Source organism: Cololabis saira, chromosome 4 (assembly GCF_033807715.1).
Source record: "Cololabis saira isolate AMF1-May2022 chromosome 4, fColSai1.1, whole genome shotgun sequence".
Taxonomy (NCBI): Eukaryota; Metazoa; Chordata; class Actinopteri; order Beloniformes; family Belonidae; genus Cololabis; species Cololabis saira.
Genome location: NC_084590.1, coordinates 23,276,390 through 23,299,403, shown reverse-complemented (window position 1 = coordinate 23,299,403; position 23,014 = coordinate 23,276,390). Strand labels below are relative to the sequence as shown.

The 23,014-nt window shown below is 41.2% G+C and overlaps 2 protein-coding genes across 2 annotated transcripts; both read left to right on the top strand.

The window, feature by feature from the left end:
- The first annotated feature begins 477 nt into the window (after nt 1-477).
- Nucleotides 478-5,334, top strand: bcl7bb (BAF chromatin remodeling complex subunit BCL7B b). The gene is made up of 6 exons (XM_061720278.1): nt 478-630; nt 3,164-3,239; nt 3,330-3,417; nt 4,138-4,296; nt 4,435-4,538; nt 4,708-5,334. The coding sequence occupies exons 1-6, from the start codon at nt 518-520 to the stop codon at nt 4,777-4,779; spliced, it is 612 nt and encodes a 203-aa protein (XP_061576262.1). The 5' UTR covers nt 478-517; the 3' UTR covers nt 4,780-5,334.
- Nucleotides 5,335-5,980: 646 nt separating this feature from the next.
- On the top strand, nt 5,981-22,332 carry baz1b (bromodomain adjacent to zinc finger domain, 1B). The gene is made up of 21 exons (XM_061719188.1): nt 5,981-6,642; nt 8,454-8,570; nt 9,185-9,329; nt 11,969-12,161; nt 12,359-12,480; nt 12,637-12,834; nt 12,920-13,108; nt 13,246-14,536; nt 14,704-14,859; nt 15,047-15,185; nt 15,498-15,664; nt 16,570-16,684; nt 16,789-16,887; nt 17,180-17,357; nt 17,870-18,055; nt 18,231-18,378; nt 18,938-19,085; nt 19,236-19,351; nt 19,949-20,076; nt 20,200-20,306; nt 21,437-22,332. The coding sequence occupies exons 1-21, from the start codon at nt 6,515-6,517 to the stop codon at nt 22,083-22,085; spliced, it is 4,719 nt and encodes a 1,572-aa protein (XP_061575172.1). The 5' UTR covers nt 5,981-6,514; the 3' UTR covers nt 22,086-22,332.
- The last annotated feature ends 682 nt before the right edge of the window (nt 22,333-23,014 follow it).

The window sequence follows — 23,014 nt, the reverse complement described above, 5'->3', positions numbered from 1 at the left end:
AGCTGGCAGTTTTAGTGCATTTAGTACTAAATGTATTTCTCATTCATAGCCCATTTTGTTCTATATTTCTTTCCAAAAAGCACTGAATATTTTTTCTGGGCAGTGGTGAAAAAATATACATTTCAAATCCCTTCCTTGTAGAGTTTAAATGACAGAAATCATATCCAGTTGTATGTTCTGGAAAGTTTACTTGAATAACACCTGCACATACTGAACTTGATCATAACTCCTGGATATGCAAACATAAAATTTCAGAAAACCTTCAATGCTGAAGGCGTTTCATAGCTACAATTTTCACTTCTTTGACTACAGTGGTCACATTTAAAAACATACATTCACATTCATATCAAATAAGTAAATAAATAAATAAATTAAAAAAATGATGATTCAACCGACATTGCAGGTTTGATCCAAAAACGGAGGCGAGGGAGCGACTTGGGGGAGGGATGTCTCGCGAGATTATCATCGTGAGGACGGACTGGGGTTTGGTCTCTGAAGTTTTCAGATGCATCTGTAGATGAATCATAACTGTATCAAGATGTCTGGACGTTCAGGCCGCGCTGAGACCCGAAGTCGGGCCAAAGACGACATTAAAAAGGTGCTGGCAGCCATCGAAAAGGTGCGAAAATGGTATGTACACGGTGTGGATGGCAACATGGAGGTAAATGTGTTAATGGACCGCAGTTGATATCTTGCTGCGTAGCTCAACAAACTTCAGTCGGAAAAGTTAGATGATTGACGGGGGTGTTGACCAATCAGCGACCTCCGTTGACAGGCGGGGCGGGGCTGCTCGACTTTTTCTGCCTGGAGCTGGAGCTGTCAATATGGCTCCAGCAGCCTCACATGCGGCGGGCTGCAATCCATCCATCTGCCCTTTCTTTTCTCATAACAATGTTAGGAAAAAAACAACTGCTTACATGCTGGGATTTTCACACTGGCGTGCAATATGCAAGCATAATAAGATATGGGAGCTATCAGCTGTGGGCGTTGAGATCATGAGCACTTACAGTATGTATATACGTGTATCACGTTGCAGGATGCGAGTCGATTCAGATGCGAGTGGTACATGCAGTACTCGAGTTGAGGGGGGATGAGGGGGGATGGCATCCCCCCCTGAAATAAAAACGGTCAAAATTATCCCCCCAGTAAAACTGTCATCCCCCCTTTACGTCCCTTATGTCATTTCATCAATGAATGTGGTTTTACTGCTATTTCAATATTTAGTCATCACCAGAAAAACAACTTATTTGACAATTTTCACCTGTTTCAAGTAGGGCTGGGCGATTATACGATCTCGATTTGTGATCGCGATCAAATTAAGTTCGATCACGGTGATCAGCTGTGGGTCTACTTTCTCGATCACGTGCAAAACATGCTGCAGCAAAGTGCACGACAACCAATCACAACCCGCTTTCCTGGCACCGCGCTGTCTGCATTAATTGATCATGCATGACATGCCGCGGCAAGTTGCATGACCATAGGCATTAAAGTAGTCACATCTGCCTCCCCTGCACTGGTGGGAGCAAGCGTGACCAGAGAGAATAAAACTACAAGACAACAACCGCAGGCTAGCGTTAGCTTAGCTTCGAGCCGACCGGGACTCACGGTTAGCGGTTATTTATTTATTTATTTCGCCGGACAACTTCTTCCGAGCGTACAGGAGGAGGGTGTGATGGATTCACAAAATGCCCTTCGTGATGGATGTATTGTGTATTCGAACCGCACTCATTAAAGTTGTGATTCGCTCTGCTTGTACCACAAATTACTCTGATCACCGCCGACTTCAGAAACTCCGCGGCCCCGACATGGGTGTGTGTGTGCGTGTGTGTGCGCGCTCAGCGGAGTGAATGTGTCGGAGCGCGGAGGCAACAAGCAGAGCTCACCAGATGACGCCGTAGGTGTAACGCGGGACCATAAATCAGCCTTAAGTCCCTTTAGGCTAATACTGTGAGAAATAACCTCTCATAATAGCGGTACTACAGTTAATAAATGTAATAAAACTGCCGTTTCTGCTGGCTACTGAGTCCTGTAAGTGGCGATTGAGTTTTAACTCCTTAATTACCAACCAGCGTCAGAGTCACGCACAGTAAACAAACAGTGATGTTAGAGCGCCACCTGTTGGTCAATTTAAGCAACCGCATCGCCAGCTGCTTGACAGTGGCTCAACTCATATTAGTTTACTGTTTTTGTTTTTAATAATGTCATTGCAATTTTATCTATGCAATTGTGAAAAAAATGGCAAAATAAATGAAAAACTGTGAACAACCGCATTCCGTAGGCTATTCAGTACTCAGTATTCAGCCAAGTCTTTAAATTTTATTCCGCTTCAGTTTCGGCCTCAAATTTTCATTTTGGTGCATCCCTAGTTTTTTCGGTGGGTACCACTGGTAGCATTCTGGATTCTTGTTAAAACATGCTATTGGCTTTATTTGTTAATAAAAAAAAAACTAATCTCTGGAGGGGGGGATCTTCTGATTTAAAAAAAATCGTGATTAAAAATCGAGATCGTTCAATATGGGAAAAAAAATCGTGATCACTTTTTTTGCCATATCGCCCAGCCCTAGTTTCAAGTACATTTTCACTTGAAATGAGTAGGAAAATCTGCCAGTGGGACAAGATTTATCTTCTTATTACAAGCAAAAAAATCTTGTTCTCCTGGCAGACTTTTCTACTTATTTCAAGTGAAAATCTACTTGAAACAGGTGAAAACATTTTTGTTTTTTCCAGTGATGACTCTTGTTTTAAGTGTAATGAGATTTTTTTTACTAAAATGAGACATTTTAACTAGAAATAAGACAAATATTCTTGTTAAGATTGTGAGTTTTTGCAGTGATCCATTTTACTTATCCTGTGAAGGACAGAGTCATATTGATAAGTTCAGAAAACTGTTTTTTATTGTTGTGTTTTGATGTATTTGATGTAAGCCCAGTGGATATTTAAAGCTTACAGAAGGCTGCATTTAACTGCTGCTATGTCATTCCTGCAGTATTTCTGCAGGTGTTTTGGTCAGTGCTATTATTTGTTATATATTATAATATTTGTAATCAGTACAAATGATCTGTCCCCATATGAGAAAATCCACCAGCCCCCCTGATTTTTTTTTACAACTCGAATACTGGGTACATGTATTCTGAGTTATTGAATTTATTAATATTATCCCCAGGGAGAAGAAATGGGTGACAGTTGGAGACACATCTCTACGCATATTTAAGTGGGTGCCAGTAACAGAAACAAAGCAGGTCAGGTGCTCTGTCATTCACACAATCACTGCTCCTTTATGCTTCCTGTCTTCATTTTCATGATTTGTTTAATCCACCCTCTGCTATCAGATTTATCGCACAAAATCCACTGGTGGAGATGGCAGGGGGTTGAAAGATGTAGTCCTGGACAACACCAGCTCTTTGCTGGATTTCACCGGTAAGTATTTTTTTTTGTCATGAGTCCTCCTGTATCAATGGAACGACGGAGTATTAGGGCCAAACCAAGACAAAAAATAAAAAATAAAGTCATAATAATATGAGAATAAAGTCATAATATTACGTGAATAAAGTCGTAATATTTTGAGAATAAAGTCGTAATATTAAATATATTATAAATATATAAATAGAACTTCACAAGATGCTCAATATTCCTCATTTTAACGCAGGGAGAAGACTGCCCTTCCTGTTAGAGTTCTCATAAATTATATTCTCATAATATTACGACTTTATTCTCATAATATTACGACTTTATACTCGTAATATTACGACTTTATTCTCGTAATATTACGACTTTATTCTCATAATATTATGACTTTATTCTCATAAATTACGACTTTATTCTCGTAATGTTACGACTTTATTCTCGTAATGTTACGACTTTATTCTCGTAATATTACGACTTTATTCTCGCAACATTATGACTTTATTCTATTACGACTTTATTCTCGCAACATTATGACTTTATTCTCGCAACATTACGACTTTATTCTCGTAATTTCCCTTTTTTTTGTCTTAGTTTGGCCCTAATACTCCGTCGTACAATGGTGTCTGTCCTAGTGTGAAAAAGAAAATAAAAAAAGTCATGAAAAACAAAACAGTTTCTGCTACAACAGCTGAAGCAGTCACCTAATGCCCTGAGAATCTCCTGTATCCTTAGATGACAACAGCAACCAGAGCTTTCTGTCAGATGTTTATCAGCCAAAAATGGACAACAGCAGTAGCACTTCTAGCTCGCAGCATGTCAGCCCCCCGCATACTTACAGCCTCCGAGCTGAAGACTCTCAGCCGCCGATGCTTGGCCAGGAGAGTGTGGATGGTATGTGTATGGCTCCCTGAACCCCGTTGTCACTTATGTTTTCCCAGTTTCCTCGTAGAAAATATAAAATATTTAATGATTGATGCATACATTTTTATTAATGAGAGATTAATGCAATGCCTCACACTGTTAACGCAGAACCAGTTCAATCAGGACAGGAGGGTGCAGATGAACCACCTACACTTATTAAAGAGGATCCTCTTTCATCAGGAACCGCCCAACGGAGCATTCCAGGCACACAGGTTAACGGACTATCTGCTAATGTTTTCAATGAATTATTTCCATATTTTATTTTTCTTCAGCATGTTGTACGCCTGTTGTCAATTGAATTATATATTTTAGATCTAAAATTCAACAGTTTTAATGCATTTAAACACAAAATAAATGATTATTTTCTGTTTTGTTCCGCAGGAAGAACTGGATGAATCAGGAGCACCTCCATTAAAGAAGATTTGCACAGGGGAGAATGCTGCTTTGAGATAGTTTCTTATCTATTTTGTCAAAATGCACAAATCACCTGTCGTTTGTAATCTTTGTAAGATCATTTCATTCAATATTGCTCATTACATTTCAGCTAAAGACAGCATTTTTTTCCTTGAGTGTTTGAAGTATCGCTTTTAAAAGTGTGTCTGCTCTTTTTTTTCTTTTAAAGAATGAAAAGGTTTTTACATCCTTTGTACATAGCAGGCTGTATTTTTTTCCCATTTAAATGCTGTAAAAGTTTACATTTCTGGCATCCAGGTCTGATTTCTTCTATGTGGAGTTAAACTTTTGCATGTTTTCCTATCTTATTGCTTTATTTTTAAGGTTTGCTATTCCATTTTAAAACGTGTCTTAAGTGTAGCTTCACGCAGGCTGATGATTAAATGTGCTATTATGCATTGAATATTATGTGCTTTCAGAAACTCTTCTGGCATATCACATTCAAGAATAAAGTGCTTTTTAAATATATATATCTATATAGATATATATATATTTGCCCATTATTTTCACAGATATGTTTTGTAAACCATAATAAAATGTTATTGTCTATTTTAATAGGTTGATACTGTTTTGTGATGACAATTTTACTATTTTCTGTCTAAAATGGACTCTAAATGTTTAATTTTGCAACTGAGAAAGATGAAGTCTTCACTGGCCTTAAAAAATATATGGTATCATTATTTCGACAGACTTTTCTTCTCTCGTCTGATCCTGCGTTTATATGGAGGATTTTTTGTGCCAAAATTAAATAAATACATAATTAATTAATTAAAATGGGAATGAAATATATCATTAATTAAATGTGTCATTAATTAATTGAAATTAGAATGAAATATGTCATTAATTAATTAAAATACAATTCATTTTAAGTAAAAATATATATTTATTATTTCAGCATTTAATTAATTAATGACACATTTAATTAATTAATGATATATATTTAATTCCCATTTTAATTAATTAATGATGTATTTATTTATTTAATTTTGGCACAAAAAATCCTCCATACGTTTAATAACTTTTCATACTCGGCTAATTGCTTGGTTAGTTTATTTAAAGTGGCTTCCCGAAACTGATGACGCTCAAGCCGCGTCGACCAATCAGGAACTCCGTGAGCGATTCGATTAGGCGCTGCGCCGGGACAGCCAATCAGCGTGGAGAGGGGGCGGGGCGTAGTTGCGTCAGCGGCTGCTGCCGGGGAAACGTCGCGCTGCTGCTGAGCGGAACAGTGCCGGTGGATAGAAACTCCCGCCATTTCGACAAGGAATTAACCTCTTGTGTGATCCGGGGGTTGCTCTTGCAAAACTTGTGGATGTTTTTTTTCTTTTTTTCCTTGATAACAGAAAACTGAGTGCACTAGCGTTTCGTGGACTTAAGTTTAAAGGATAATAATCAACAGAAGAGTCAGGTGGGAGACGCGGAGCTGCTCCTGTACTGGCTGTTGCCGTTAGTTTGACTTCGGTGCTTTTCCGTTCACCTGAGCTGGAAAGTTTTACCTAAAAAGTGACCTAGGAGCGGCGACAACTGTGGTGTCAGTAGTGAGTAGTCCAGCATGACATGCCAGCCTGGGCCGGCGGTAGAGCAGCGGCGTGGTGTTGTTTTGCAGCGCTAGAGAGCAGCTAGCAGCGGGCCCAGAGAGAGGAGAGAGCTCCCACGTCAACAACACAGGCTGGTCTGGCGCCATCACCGCACTAGCTGGGGACACTACCACATAACTGCTTCACCTGGAGCGTCCATGGCGCCGCTGCTGGGCCGGAGGCCGTTCCCGCTGGCCAAGCCTTTGCCCGGGCCGGCGGGCCCGGCGGGCCCGGGGGAGGACGTGTTCATCATCGAGCACACCCAGGAGGCCTTCAGGAACAAAGAGTATCCTTCACACGCCATGCTGCCCCTGATTTCAATACCCAGCTGGGGGAAAAAATAAGAAAAAAAAAAGTGGAGTTCTGGTTTTTATTTGATCCGCTTAGAATAAACCATCGCCATTATTGTGTGTGAGATTTTGACAATAACGTGACATTTGTGTAGCATTTCCCCGCATGTGCCCGGGTCACCCGGGATGGGGGGGTCCACACAGCATAAATCAGCCTCTTAGTGGACTATTTAATTACATAAACGCCGTGGTTGAGGTTGTATAAGTGTTTTATTTGAGTATTTTGCGCTGGGTAAAGCTTGAATTATGGTACCGCGTTAAAACGACGCAGAGTCTACGGCGTAGGGTACGCAGCGACGCGCCCGATCAGTGCGCGTCGCCGTAGGCTCTGCGTCGGTTTAACGCAGAACCATAAATCAGCCTGCGTTTCACTGTAATGGAGTGCCGCGTTCCATTTGTCCTCGGAAGTGGGGATTTCCCAGTTCCCAGTCGGAATTTTCAACTGGAACGCCCCTCGAAGTGGGATTCCCCACTGGGAAAGTGGGAGAGTCTTCACCACCCCCGAGTTCACATTCCAAGATGGCTGCCCCGGTTGTAAACAGTAGAAGAGAGCTCTGTAAAAATTCGTAGCACTTCATTCTAGTTTTGGTCACACTAAATCAGTCGTATACAAGTATTGTTCGGCATATATATGCTGCTATAGTGTAATTCACATTTTTCATGTGGTATATGCGAACTACAAACTTGTTTACCTACTTTGTAACTGGAACGCTGATAACTCTGCTGTGACGTCATTCCCAGTTCCGACTTCCGAGGTAAATGGAACGCAGCATAATGCTAATCTGGCGGGCTAGCCCGCTGCTAGCTGTCCCATTATGTCACAATAGCGCCTCGTCTGCTCACACACCGACTCAGATACGACACACTAGTCTCTACTTCACTCTCTATTTCACCGAGGCCAAATACATATTTTGTATAGATGATGTACAGCCCTATTTTAGTTGTGTAACTTCACCCTGTTAAAGTGAAACAAACCTCATAACAGCAAGGTTATGTAGCCGGCCTGTCAGCTCAATGTGACACACGTAATGTGTGAGACGTCGTGCTGTTATGGCTCTGCGTACATTTGTTAATTGTGGTTAATAGGTTTAATGACAAAGACAGTATTGTGTTATTTGTGTTTTTAAGGTTGGAATCCCCCCGTGTTTGCTTCAGGCCCATGTAACTAACTTATCTGGCCGGTCCATCTTTGATAACGCAGAGTGTGTGACTTGAAAACTGCTGAGCTCTTGTTTTGCAATTCTGACATTTCCCAATCAAATTTTGAGAATCCATCTATTACCCTTTTGCTTTTTCAGGAAGAGCCACTGCTGATATGTTGCTAGTCCTCTTTCTTACTAAGTGTTTTTTACTCAACTTTCTCAGCTGATTTTGGTTTGTTTTCGTTTCGTTTTCCTTCTTCAGAATAAAAGCATATTTTCGTGTTTTGTAGTGCTTCTGGATTGTATGCTCCCTCGACTGCAGTAGTTGTCAAACCTTTTGGAAACTTATGTTCCCAATCGCTGTTTTTGTCTGTCTTTTAATAATGAAAGAAAGCACGAAACACAACAGAATATGTCATTAATACTCCAACCATCCACATCACATTTGGACCCCCCTCCCATTTTTAGAACCACTTTACCACGAGCTTACTTAATCTTTTTGTACATGTATGTCTGTCTTGCCTTAATTTTATGAGTATGCAATATGCCAAACGTTATACTCTTTACGTTCTAATATTGTAATTTCCTTGACGACTTGCGTACAGAGAGTATGAAGCTCGTTTGCAGAGGTATGATGAACGCATCTGGACATGCAAGAGCACTGGAAGCCTCCAGCTCACTCACAAAGAGGCATGGGAGGAGGAACAAGAAGTCACAGAGCTGTAAGTATAAGAACCGTCATCCTAATCTCTGGTGATCCATGTTGTTTATACAGAAAAACCTTTATAAAAGTTTAGTGATTTGACAAAAAGTAGTATTTATAATGAAAAATTAGACAATAATACTCTGCCTGCTTTTGTTAGATAGTTAAATACATTGCTCCTCTCTTCCTATTCCGAGTATGAGGCTGAGTCATTCTCAAATCTGTGACGGTTCCGTATTCTGATGTAAAAATAAGCAGAAGGGAATAATATCTCGATAATTGATCTTTTTCAGTTAATGTAATACCAACTCACTGTACATGTGGCGCATGCCCAAAGGAGTTGTCACAACAGAGACGGAGCAGGGCCATGCTCAGCAGCCCTGAGCTCAAGTCACTCAGGATCATAAGCTGTATTTAAGCTGTCTAATTAAATCAGAGGGATTTTACGCCCCCTACTGGTCGCTCTTAGCCCTTTATTCCCCTGTTATGAAGTGTTCTCCCAAAAACCTACTGTTGTGAAAGCCTCTTGTCAGTCACTTATGTAGCACAACAATATGAAAACGATGTTATATACTATTCTGATATTTGCTAACTTTTTTTTTTTAATATAAAATTGTTATGCTCTGTGTACAGGCTTCAGGAGGAGTATCCCCAGTGGTTCGAGAGGCCCGTCCTTGAGATGGTCCACCACAACACAGTGTCTTTAGACAAACTGGTTGAAATGGCCTGGTTGGAAGTCCTCACCAAGTATGCTGTGGGTGAAGAATGCGACTTCCTGGTAAGCTGGACTTCTGAAATTTATAAATGTGTGTTATGCAACACATCTTGTAATACTTTATAACTTATGTTATAATACATCTGATAATACTGTATTTAATCGGATAAAAAAAACAAAAAAGCATTAAATTCCAACCATTTATTCAAAAACAGAACTGACAGTGCAAATTCACGGTGCAGATAATCTTCAGAAAGTTCACAAACAGGTTGCTCCTTGAACATCCCTGAGCTTTTAAAGTATTGATTAAAAAAAAAAACTAAATGGACTAACACAGAAAACATACACATGTATGCTTTACTTCTGCCAAATATATAAAAATAAAGTGCACAAAAGAGGTATACTTTGTTTAAAAGGGACCTGAGCTGTCGGAACAATAAATAAATTATAAAAAATAAAGAAAAATACAAATCAGAAACAGGATTTGTTTGAACATTACAATTTGTTCTCTCACTACCTTCACTCAAAAAACTAAGGATCCCAGAAGTTTTCTTATTTCTAACCTAAAAATGACATTACACCTGATAACACACATCACTTAAAAGGTTAGGTGTTTTTCCCACGTGTTTCAATTGAACTTTCATTTGTGTCAAGCAAAGTTCTAGTTAAGTTTTAAGTTAAAGTCTATATAAGATTTTGAGTTTTGGCAGTGTTCAAAATAAAATTGAGACCTGCTGTATTGGAGCACATTTTCTTTTAGTTAAAACTGTAGCGGGAACAGATGTTTAGAGGAACCTATGTATGTACCGGGTTAGAGGGGGAACACATAGGAGAACGGACCACAAGAATATAGCGTGGATTAAAAATAAAAGTTAAGCACTGAGCTACATGTGTCTCCCATCTGGGCCATTGCAGACTGCCTGAGCATGGCATGTTACTAAAACCAAACAAATCCGCGCCCTCTTTCTTCTTCCTTAACGTGCGCAGCGTCAGCGCGCTGTGCCGCATTAAATGTAGTCCGGGCGAAATACCTGATTTGAGCTGGCAAAGCACAAGCTCCTCTTCTTCCGCTCCGCGACTTAATGAGTGATGTAATAATTGCACGACACAACGAATCGATAATGGAATTCGTTGCCAACGCTTTTAATAATCGATTTTTATCGATTCGTTGTTGGAGCCCTAATCTCTAACAACAAATAAACTATACTTAGTGATAAATGATCAATTATCAAAATATGAAAACTATGGATGAAAAATGTATTACTTAAAGCGACACTACGTAACTTTTCCACCTTAATATCATATTTCCAGAGTCATTGTGATGGTACATCAACTTCCAACAGGTTTAATGAACCTCTGTCATGGTCTGAGGGAGTCTGTATCGCCTTCACTGGCACTATGTAACTTTGAGGAGCATGGTAGGAACCCTGCCGCACTAAAAAACTACAAATCGTTACGACTTTGACTGCTTTACGGCATACGTCACTTCCCCCTCCTTCCCCATTCGCAGTTGAGACGAAAATGGGCGGGGCGTGGAGCGCAGAGCTCAGCAGAAGCTGTTGCTGCGTTGTGGCTGCAGCAGCTCCACACAACAGACCAGGGAAAAGATCCTAATGGTTTAACTTTTCAACGGTTTCCTGCTCTGAGGCAGAACCACGCAGGCCAAGTATCTGATATAACAGAGTAAAAGAGTGAAAGAGTCGTCGGCTCGCTTTGGATCGCGGCTGTAACGAGCAAACACCGGCTTCCACACAGTAAAGCCTGAATTATGGTTCTGCGTTAAATCGACGCAGACCCACGGCGTAGGGTACGTGGCGCCGCGTACTCTACGCCGTAGGCTCTGCGTCGATTTAACGCAGAACCATAAACAGCCTTAAACCACAAACACTCACACAGACCGGTGTCGGATCAAAACACGGGTTTTATTCCCCACTTCGCCAGCTAAACGCAGTTGCTGGCCAGCTCTCTGCTGTGCAATTAACCCCAATCTGCAGATAAAACTAGTTTGTTGAGGAAAAAATATTAACTCCTATTTGTAGCTGCAGAGGAAAAAAATAATCTCACGAGGAAAACAAAAATAATCACGCCTCGGAGCATCTTCAGCATAATATAGCGGTCAAAGAAAAGAGAAGTAAGAGGGATACAAAACATGTACTGTATGTTGTACTATTATACAAATTTATTGAAACACATGGCTCTTCAGTAGGGATTAATTATTATTATAATTAATAATAATTAATAATCATTATTTTCTCCATATACCGCTCCCTGGCTTCCTTGTTTAAGGTATCCCGGTAAATTCCAGTTCCTTTCCAGCAGTTTAACATCTTTTTTTTGCGTTCTGTCGGTTCACTTGGTGAAACGGAAAAGTGTCCCGTCTCCTCCATGGTCTCCTCTCATCAAAACAAATGCAGCGACGGGACAGGAGTTTTCCGGCAGTACACGCTGGTGCTCATGGGAAACGTAGTGTTCTTTCTGGTAAAGCACTACCGCTTTTGTCCAGAAGATGCCGCCAAACTCAGAAAAGCTGAAAGTTACGTTGTGCTGCTTTAAGAAGCCGGTTTACGTTAAAAAATAAAAAAATAAATAAATAAAATTGAGTTGCAAACAAAAATGTTTAAATGGTTTTTAGTATGATATGCTGAGTGCAATTGTAATGGTTTTCCTAACACCAAAGATTGAGAATACCTTTTTCACTTCAGGTGGGGAAGGACAAAACCTTGAAAGTGAAAGTGGTTAAGATTCATCCCTTGGAAAACCCTGAGGGTGAACCAGGGGAGAAGAAGCTTGAAGGTGCCTGTGACTCGCCCTCCAGCGACAAGGAGAATGCAAGCCAGGAAAACCAGAGGAAAGAGCCTCCCCCCCGAGAGGAAGAGAGCAGGAGGGAGAGTCTGAGTGAGTACTAGTCGGTGGAGAACTGATGTTTTGCCAAACGGTCGATGCCAACAAAAAATGGTTATTGTTTAATTGGGCCTCTAATGAGCTGTGTTTGGTTTGGTATTCTTTGTTTTCCATCTTTCAATTTTTAATTAAACTGGTACTGTATTTTTAAAGTTAGATTTTTCTTAATGTTATACTTTTCCTGCTCCCAGGTGATAGAGCACGCCGTTCCCCAAGGAAGCTTACCACTGCCATGAAAGAAGACAAGAGAAAATGGGTTATGCCCAAATTTCTTCCTCATAAGTACGATGTGAAGCTCATCAATGAGGATAAGGTTTGTTCATCAGCGTTAAACAAATGTCATTCAATGTAAATAACAACTTGTCTTTTTTTATGTTTGTATCCTGTAACAGATTGTTGGTTTTTAGGTTTACACTGACTCTGAATTCATTGAGTAAAACTCTTTTTTTCTCTTTGAATTTTGTCTTAGGTGATCTGTGATGTCCCAACAGACAGTCTTTTTCGTACAGAGCGCCCTCCAACCAAGGAGATCATGCGATACTTCATCAGACACTTTGCTCTTCGGCTGGGCAAGGGAGAAAGTGCTCCTTGGGTTGTCGAAGATGAGCTGGTGAAAAAGTTTAACCTGCCCAGCAAATTCAGCGACTTTCTTCTTGATCCTCACAAGGTAATTCAATTATTATGTTTTGTTTTATGTGTTTTCATTCCAGAAAGCTGACTCATTCTTAGCTCACATTCCTTTTTGTCTGAAGTTTTTGGCAGAAAACCCCTCCACCAAGCGCAGGAGTTTGACGTCTCCTGATGGTAAACCCAGCAAGAAGCTGAAGATGGCGGACACTCCTGGACAGGATTCGGGAAGTGAAAAAGGAGAGAAGAAAAAGAAAAATCAGAAAGATTCTTTGGGCATGCCCCTTAGTCCAACCATCTGGGGCCACATGCAGGTTAGCCAACTGATTTTCACATCATGAAGTCTTAACTAAGATTTTGTGAGTGAGGTATACTTTAATCTCAAAGCTTCTCTGTTTAAGTTTTTGCACCTGTATTTCAGAAAATAAAAATGAATCGTTCTCCACTCAAGGTAAAAAACTCTGGAACGCCCAAGAAGGGAGAAGGCAAAAGCTCCGCGCCCTCCACCCCCAAACCTGGCAGGAAGACGGGGGACAAAAAAGAGGGAAAGAAAAGTGGAAAGAGTGGAGACAAGAAGCTTAATGTTCTCAAAGCCTCTAAAAAAGATGGTAAAGCTGGTTCTAAGTCGCCAAAGATGAAGCAGACGACTCTGCTACATCTGGCTAAGGGCACTCCTGGAGGGAGTCCTAAGAAGCGAGCCCGCAGCACTGGCATGGGAACGCCTAAACTCGGGAAACCACTTCACCCTATGGCTCTCCACCTCCTCCGTTACTATAAGGAGCACAAAGGAAAAGAGGACAAAAAGAACTCCCTTTCCTCCCTCATATCCAAAGCTGCAAAGACCTTGTCCTCAGATGATCGTGGCCGTCTGCCAGAAGAGCTCAGGGAGCTAGTGCAGAAACGCTGGGAGCTCTTGCAGGAGAAGAAACGATGGGCAGCCATGAGTGAAGAGGAGAGGATGGCTGAGATGAACAAAAAGCGTGCGAAAATCAAGGAGAAAATGAGAGAAAAGGCTAAGGAGAGACGTGAGAAGGAGATGCTGGTGCGCATCGAACAATCACGAAGGTATGAGGACCAAGAGATTGAAGCTGGCAAGACCCTGCCAACATTCAAGCTTGTAGACATGCCTGAAAGGTTGCCAAACACCCTGTTTGGCAGCGTAGCAATGATTGTAGACTTCCTTCATTGCTATGCAGGGCTGCTGATGCCAAATGACCAATATCCCATCACAGCAGTCACTCTCATGGAAGCACTGGCAGGAGAGCGCTCTGGCTTCCACTACCTCAACCGTGTGTTGGTGGTGCTGCTCCAGACGCTGCTGCAAGATGAGCTGGCCGAAGGCTACAGCGAGCTTGACATGCATTTATCTGAGATTCCCCTTACCATGCACTCTGCATCGGAGCTGGCGCGGCTGTGCCTGCGACCATGTGATGCTCATGGTGAAGAGAGCGCCCAGGGGTCGGAGGCTTCGGGAGCCATGGGTGGCTTTGATGACGTGGTAACTAGTGAGTTCTTGGAGAAGCTTGAGACTTTTGAAGTTTTTGAGCTTAGTCCTGAAGAGAAGGTCACCCTGTTGGTGGCTCTGTGCCACCGCATCCTCATGACGTACTCGGTGGAAGATCACGTTGATTCAATGCAGCAACGGTCCGCTGAGCTGTGGAAGGAGCGTCTGGCCATGCAGAAAGAGGTTAATGACCGCAAGAAGGCTGAGAAGATGAAGCAAAAGGAGATGGAGAGCAAAGGTGTGTTGGCTCATCAGATCTACCAATGTTTGAAATGTACCTCCTTGAATAGCTCTCCCCTCACTATTTAAAAAAAAAAATGTATATACACTTTTTTTTTTACATTTGAACTCAAAATGTCTTTCAAATATCAATTTAAGTAAGTTATCCATGTTTATGTATCACAGGTGAGAAGAAAAAAGAAGTGGTTACAAAAAAGGAAAGCAAAAAAGACGTAAAAGTGGAGCCAGAGCCTGAAGACATGATCAGCTCAGTGAAGAGCAGACGGATAATGTCTATGCAGGCCAAGAAGGAGAAGGAGGAGATGGACAGACAGAACAAAGGTAATCTTCAAAATGGGGAGTGCAGCAATCCATCCATTTAAAAAAAAAAAAAGAAAATTGGTTTCTTGAAAAAGGTTTAAACGTAAGCTTAATTGCACCCTTCTTTTTTTTGTTAGTCATGGAAAGCATTTAAACCAAAGACAGAGATGATGATTGTTACATATATTTTTCTTTTGAATGTCTCTAGAGCGTATGGAGAAGGAGGCAGAGGAAGAACGGGTGCGTAGACAGAGAGCCTCTGCAGAGAGGGCCTTTCAGGACGGAATAGCAAAGGCCAAACTTGTGATGCGCAGAACTCCCTTTGGTACAGACAGAAATCATAACAGGTTGGTACTGCACACACGGTGAGAGATGGAGCAAGGCATAATGTCCACTCTGATTGATAACAAGTACTGTACCACCACGGAGCACGTTTAGCTCTATTGATTAGATGGATGTCATGTTGAACTCTGTTGAGAACATTATGGTTTGAGCATCTGAAATAAATGTGAAAAAAGCAAAACAAACAAATGTTTGTTACTATAATTGACATAATGGTACCAAATGATGATGATAATTGTAACCCTCCAGGGACAAATGGGGGTCTTTTTTTTTTTTTACTTTGCTGTGTGCTAACCGTGGTTGTTTGTTATGTTAAGATACTGGCTTTTCTCTGACGTGGTCCCTGGTCTGTACGTGGAGAAAGGATGGGTTCATGAAAGCATAGACTACAGCTTCACCCCTCCACCCGAGGAGAAACCAGCTGAGCCTGAAGCAGAGGTGGAGGAGGAGGAGGAGGATAATGAGGCAGCTCCAGATTCACAAGGTACATTAACCAAAAAGTGTTAATATAATCCCTCAGTTTATTGTAGCCCTTTTTTCAGTTTATTTTACTGCCAATTCCCTATTTTAAACATTTATTGCATAGCATATTATATCTAAATGTTTGGACATCTTCCTTGGTCTCCCTGCATATTTGTCTTTTGCAACATTCCCATTTCGTTATTATTGGCCCCAAAGTTTAGTAATAGCTGAGTAGGAACAACAGTGTTATTGCACATTCTTTTGAACTGCTTTCATTGAAGGCTTTTATAGCTCTTTAAATAGTTTGAACTGACTGATCTTTTGCCTTGTCATGTTTCCATTCAAGTAGCCATAGCTTAGGTTATATTTATGATTTGTGATGTTTTTATTTTTTTTCCTTTACAAATTAAAATAGTTTAGTGAACGTCCTCCAGTCAGGAGGAATGCAGGGGGTAGTGTTTATCTCCGATTTTATTAAAATATACTTGATCTGGATATCTATATTCACATGGACTGGGTAGTGTGTTGGGAGGGAAAAGGGGCCTCATAGTTTGATGGAAATGAAAGTTACCTGTAGTATTACAATGTTATTGAGACCTACTGGACTTTCTGGTGCAAACCAGATGTTTACCCTTTAGTATGTTGTTTTTAGTTGATTTTAAAAATTTGTATTTATAAATTTATGTGTAATTTCTTAAAGTCAAATATTCTTATTTGTTGCTTGCTCTTAACTGATCTAACGTTTGATGAATATAGCGCTTTGATTCACAGACGCACTTATAAATGTGTGATTATTGTGGAATGCCTTGATTTATTTATTTTATTGAGATGTCTAAGCTGCGTCCTTACAGTTTGATTATGTGTAACAGTTTAATAATGTAAACAGTTTTTATTATTAGAGTGACATCCAAACTATTTATATTGTAGGAGTTGAAAAGGATGATGGAAGTATAGACGGTGCTGTGACGGAGGGAGTCCAGCAGGGGGCCGTAGCGGAAGTATGTATTGAAACTACTACTCCCAAACAAGGACAGAACCTCTGGTAAGAGCCTCCACATCATCTGTCTTCTATATATATATATATATATATAAATAATAATAATTTCTCTGGATTTTAACCATAATTTCTCTGGATTTTGAATCCAGGTGCATTATTGACAACCCTGCTGAACTGGAGGAGTTGGTGGAAAGTCTTCATCCTTACGGGGTCAGAGAGAGCGAACTGAAAGCAAAGATCCAAAACAGGTGATTGAACTCTTGTCTTTCAGAATAGTTATTTTAAAATTCAGCTATTGGATCTCTTGGAATTACCAGTGTATAGCTCACCTTTTGTGGGATGCTGATGTTTGATACCATTTAGAGTTTTACTACATACAAACCTTAATTCTGAAGTAAAACTGTTGGAATCAGCGGAGTGTAAACAAACAGCTCCACTGAATAAACAGACTCCCTTCTGTCTGTGCTCTTATACAGGAGCAATGTTGACAAATTAGATGTGAAGCTTAGTTTTAAAAAAAAGTGCTTTTCCCTGTTTCAGGTATCAGGACATCCTACACTCCATCCATTTGGCTCGCAAGGCCAAATTGGGCCTCAGGACGTGTGACGGCTTCACAGAGCTACTCAAATATATGCGCAGTGACGTCCAGGAAATCGCCTCAAGACTCCAGAAGGGAGGCCTTGGATATCTGGATGACAACGTAGACATTGAAGATCAGGTGTGCCTGACTTTATACAACACTAGTGTATTTTTAATGGACTCTGGGATATGTCTGAGGCTACATGGCTGTTTATTCCCAAGATCTTGACTTCTACTCTCAGTGCGCGTACTTAAGTGCTCTTACATTCGCTAAACATTGTCAGTCAGTCCTGACGCACATTTTCTTTGTTCGGCCTCTTTAGTCTCTGATTGTCATCATTCATTCAAAAATGTCTTTCTGGCCATGGTTTTATCAAAGATGACAGTTTATTACGATTCTTTCCATTTTAATTAGTTGTAACCCATATTTAGTAGCATCTTAAACATAATTCCTTTTTTTTTTTGTTTGCTTTCAACCTTTAAAAGTCTACACTGACTGTCAAAACTCCCACACAGCTGTGTCTCGTATCTGTTTTTGTCAAGCATATGATTCATTACGCAGGACTACTGATTTTTGGAGCCCTTGTAGTCCATCTTTGTACAAAACTTAGTAACTGAGTTTGTAATCCATAATTTAATCTCTGTTCACAGTTGAAAGACATGGAGAACTTGAAAGACTTTGGAGAATGCATCATCACTCTTCAGGCCTGTGTGATCAAAAAGTTTCTGCAGGGTTTCATGGCCCCCAAGCAGAAAAAGAAAAAGAGGCAAGGAGGGGAGGAGAGCAGCAAGGCCGAAGAGGTGGATGAGGAGAAGAGGCTGGCTGAGGAGGCGAGGGTAAGGGATCTGGGAGGCTTTTTCTTCAGATTTCCACTCAAATCCTGCATGTGACCGGGCCCAATCAGAAAGTTGATGATGATTTTGAATCAAGAATGTAACTAATGTAGGCCACTTGCATCTATTGGCAGCTAACGGGAAAAAATTCTGCCCATTCATGAATTTTTCCCATCAGATTGCAACAGCAGTAGAGAAGTGGAAGACGGCTATCAGGGAGGCACAGACCTTCTCCCGGATGCACGTGCTGCTCGGGATGTTGGACGCCTGCATAAAGTGGGACATGTCTGCTGAGAATGCTCGCTGTAAAGTCTGTCGCAAGAAAGGTAAAGAGTGTTCCCCTATGTTGGATATTTATTGCGGTGTGTAGCTCTTTAGTTGTCACAGGGCTTTTTGATGTTGAATTTGTTTTTGTGCTCTTGAGTGCATTCAGTTCAAAAATGACCTCTGGGACACAAAAGAACTGGAGCACACACCCAGAAAGTGCCACCTCCCTTTCATCTCAAGCTACTAGGTGTACCATATATACCAAATGACCTGCGTTTAACATGTTTCAAATCTTAGAAAGTCAGTTCTGTTTGGATGAAGCAGGTCTGCCATACCAGAACAAATGTATGCTCCCTGTCCAGTGCTGAGACAGAAGCCGGCTGGGCTGATCCGGATGATGAAGTCTAGGACCAGCTCCAGAAAGGGCAGCGACAGGAACAGAGCAGATCAGGCTAGTTTTGTCAGGCAGGTCTTCATAAAGAGTCAGCAGCTCCGCAAGCCAACAGGTGAACTGTAATGATGAGGGAGTGAAGTGCAGATATCAGGAGTATGCTGAGTACATTTCAGGGGAAAAAAAGACCCTTATTGAGTTTTACAGTACCTATTGATCTCTCCAAGGCGATGATGAGAAGCTCATCCTCTGTGACGAGTGCAACAAGGCCTTCCATTTGTTCTGTCTGAGACCGGCGCTGTACCGCATCCCCGACGGAGAGTGGTTGTGTCCGGCCTGCCAGCCCACGGTGGCCAGACGCGGCTCCCGCTCAAGGTACGCCTGCTTCACCACGGCTGCTCTGCATTACTCATATAAGCTTTTTCTGTTGAAAACTGTGATTTCCAAGTTGATCTTCTCATTGATTTAGTTTTTGCTCTTCTTTTTCGAAAGTTGTGTAAAGATTTTTGAACCTCTGCATTCCAGGAACTACAACCAGGACACAGATGAAGAAGAGAGTGAGGAGGATTCTGAGGAGGAAGAGTCTGATGAAGATGAAGAGGATGAGGAAGAGAATGACTACAAAGCCACAGGACACAGCTGTACGTACCTTGCAATGGGAATAAATTCCTTGCGTCACAGAATTTGTTGCCTATTTAACAGACAGTCACAAATGTTCCAGTCTATCCAGGTTTTCACAAATATTTTTCATTTGTGATATCCTCATTACATTTGACATTGCTTTAAATAATTCAGTCTGTTTAAAAGTTAGATAATAGCGGGCTTTGAAAGATGAGGTCCTCCGTGTTAAAGGTTGGGAATGGGAGGAATGCTGAGAAGAATTTCATCCCTCGTGGTCTTTGTGTCTCTATTGTCTCTGTGTTGCCATGAAGCACAGCTCAGCGCTGAAGCTGCTTTGAAGCTTTGAATGTCTCACTCTGGTTACACTCCGAGTATGTGGCAGGATGATCCCCTCTGTCGGCTGTAAGACGGGATGTTAGTGCACCAATGAGCTGATTATTTATCTTTCTTCCAGCAAGCTGCTCCTGAAGTCTAGTGTTTTAATCCGCAAGAGCCTACAACTGGATCTGCTCCCGCTAATATTTCAGATTTTACATCCAGAATGAAACCATGCACATGCAAATTTAAATGGTTTATTTATTTGTGGTCCTTTTTTTAACTTTATTTTTGCTTCACAGTGAGACCACGCAAGAAAAATAAACAGTCTGCACCGCGACAAAAAAGCTCCAAAAGTAAATCCAAGAAGCCGACCTCTAGCAGCAAGCAGAGGGCGGGCCCAAACTGCCCCGCAGACATAGACGAACTGGTAAGAAATCACCGTTAACAATTAAACCAACGCAAGAAATGTATGAAGAAAGAATTTCCCTGCATCATACAACTCTGGATATTTGTGATTGATTTTTGGTTGCTGTTGGGCACGTTTCTGCAGGTGCGACAAAGTTCCCAAACGGGAGTGCGCAGGCAGGCGCTGGAGCTGGAGAAGTGTGAAGATATTCTGAAGAAACTGATGAAGTTCCGCTACAGCTGGCCTTTCAGGTGAGCAGGGGGTTTTTAAAGTGTGTTTTTAAAGATGTGTCCATCCGTATTAGGGTTGTAACAATATATCGTGCCACGAAATTTCGCGATACAAAAACGTCACAATACGTGTCGTGGAGGTGACAAAGTGTATCGCGATATTGGGTTATTAATATTAATCTATTGTGTTGACTAGAAACGCGCATCTCGACCCGCGGACCAAAATCTTACTCCGCTCAGAAGAAACTAGTCCCATTTTGTGGTCCCGTTTTGAGCTCTGAACTTTTACTAATGTAAGGCTGGTGTAGAGTTAAGCCTTACCTTATTAAATTAAACCTTTTTCGGGTCGTGAGTAGGATAAACACGCAAGCAACTTCTGCTGAGCTCCAGTGTACTTTAATGTCCGCTCAACAGCGTAGGATTTTAGAGCATCAACACAGCACCTAGTGCTGTATCACTCCGCCCAATCTAAAACATACTAACAACTGATATACTGACTAGTGTAATTATAGTCCCTGATTTACAGAATATAAAGAATATATTTATAAAATAATGAACCCTGAATTACCAAAATAACCTTCTTAACAAAAATAAATTTCCTCTTACACTTACAAGGTGAGCATGAACCAATCTTTTTTATGATGTAAAATTGTATGTATTTATTTACTTTTATTTATTTATTTAATTTTAGTTGTTAAATTAGAAAGAAAAAAGTCAAATCATACATGAGAGAAACTATTCAGTTTGTGTCTAAATATTTGTACTTTGGCCTGGCTTTCTCTTTAAAACTTAAACAGTTATAAAGCATTACAAACTGTAACAATAGAGCAAACGCACAGTATTGTTTTGTATTTTGTGTCTTTCAAATAAAAGACCATTTTTTCCAGTCATATGTTCCTCATTCAAGGTTGTTAAAAAAATACTGCTTTAATATCGTATCGTTATCGTGACCTCAATATCGTGTATCATATCGTGAGATTAGTGTATCGTTACACCCCTAATCCGTATTCACTCAGGGCTGTTGTTGAAACTGATGAAGTAAATGTGGTAGCGTTGGCTTTTTACTATAACATCCAATTGTTCTTTTAAATGCCTGTAACCCTTAATAAAAGGTCTAATGTGGCACTTCCTGCATGCTCTTCCTGTTTCAGGGAGCCGGTTTCTCCAGACGAGGCAGAAGACTATCAGGACATCATCTCTCAGCCGATGGATTTCCAGACCATGCTGGGCAAGTTTAGTCAGGGATCGTATCGGCATGCTCAGGATTTCCTAGAAGACATGAAGCTGGTCTTCTCCAACGCAGAGGAGTACAACCAGCAGGGCAGCACCGTCCTGTCCTGCATGGTCAAGACGGAGCAGACGCTTGTCGAGCTGCTCCAGAAGCTGCTGCCCGGCCTTAGCTACCTCCGACGGCGTTCTCGCAAGCGTGTCAGCCAGGCCCCAGCAACGTCTGAGGATGAGGAGGAAGACGAAGAAAACGATGAAGAGCAGGAGGAGGAGCCGAAGAAGAAGTTGCAGAACGGCAAATCAAACAGGAAGAAAGCCAGAAATAGCCGGAGACAGAAGGATGAGGAGAGCAACAGTGAAGAGGAGGAGGAGGAGGATGACGACGATAGGAGGAGAAGTAAGAGGAGCTCTAACAGCGTAGCCAAGAAGGATTACAGGGAGGTTAATAGTGACGGCGAGCAGGACGCGCGAAAAACTCGTCAACGGGGGGGCCGGCGTGATGCCAAAGGGGCGAGCAGCGACGAAGAGCGGTCCAGCCAGCATCGACATTCCAAGAGGCAGAAACGATCATGAAATCCAGGGTTCTGTTGTCTTTCAGCATCTCTTTTCTAAATCATTTTCTGAGAAATGACCACATGATCCTCCTCCTCCCACAGCCAGCAGGACATTTTGTGTTAACGAACGTATGTTCATATTTTGAAAACAAACCGAAGAAAACCAATTTATATTTGTAAAATTTTTGATATTGGTAATTGTTTTGGGTTTGTTTGTTTTTTTTTTTCTCAAAGAAAGATAAAAAATTTACAGTAACTAAATGGTCCTCAGAGCTCAGAGCACAAGTGCTATCTGATTTTTATTTTTTTCTTTTCCCTTCCTGTTCCATTTACTTTTGCTCTCCAAACATCTGTACGTTGTAATCATAGGTCTCGTCGTACGTAGTCGAGCCATCACTTGATTTAAAAAAAAAAGAATCACGTTTCTGTGTTTTCCCTCACTCCAACAGATGATGCCGTTTCCCTAAAACCCTCCTCTTTGCTTAAAACAGTACAGATGGCTGTCACCTGTAAATTGCTCTTGTAACAAAGAATTTTGCCACAAAGCTTACCTTTGGGGTCGAACGTGATAGAAATTGACTTAGTTGTAGCATTTGTCTTTTTTTTCTGTCCTTCCCTAGCCCAGGATTAAATTCATGGTCAAAAGTTGACTCGAGACTGCACATTGCATTTTTATACCTCAGCTTTTAGTGCCAGGATGTTTTCAAAACCTGATAGGGCATCTCACTCTTGGCTCGTGCTGTGCAGCTCATCTGCAGTGCCCTGCCACTTTAAAACACCCGGTACCTCAAACAATCCATCTGTTTGCACTCCTCATATGTAAAGTACACTTACTATGCCAGCAGCTGCAGGACCATGCTTTAAGATTTTGTGCATAAACTTTTGTAAAAAAAAAAACGACAAAAAAAACTTGTTTAAAAACAACCAATGTGATATTTGTTAAGAAAA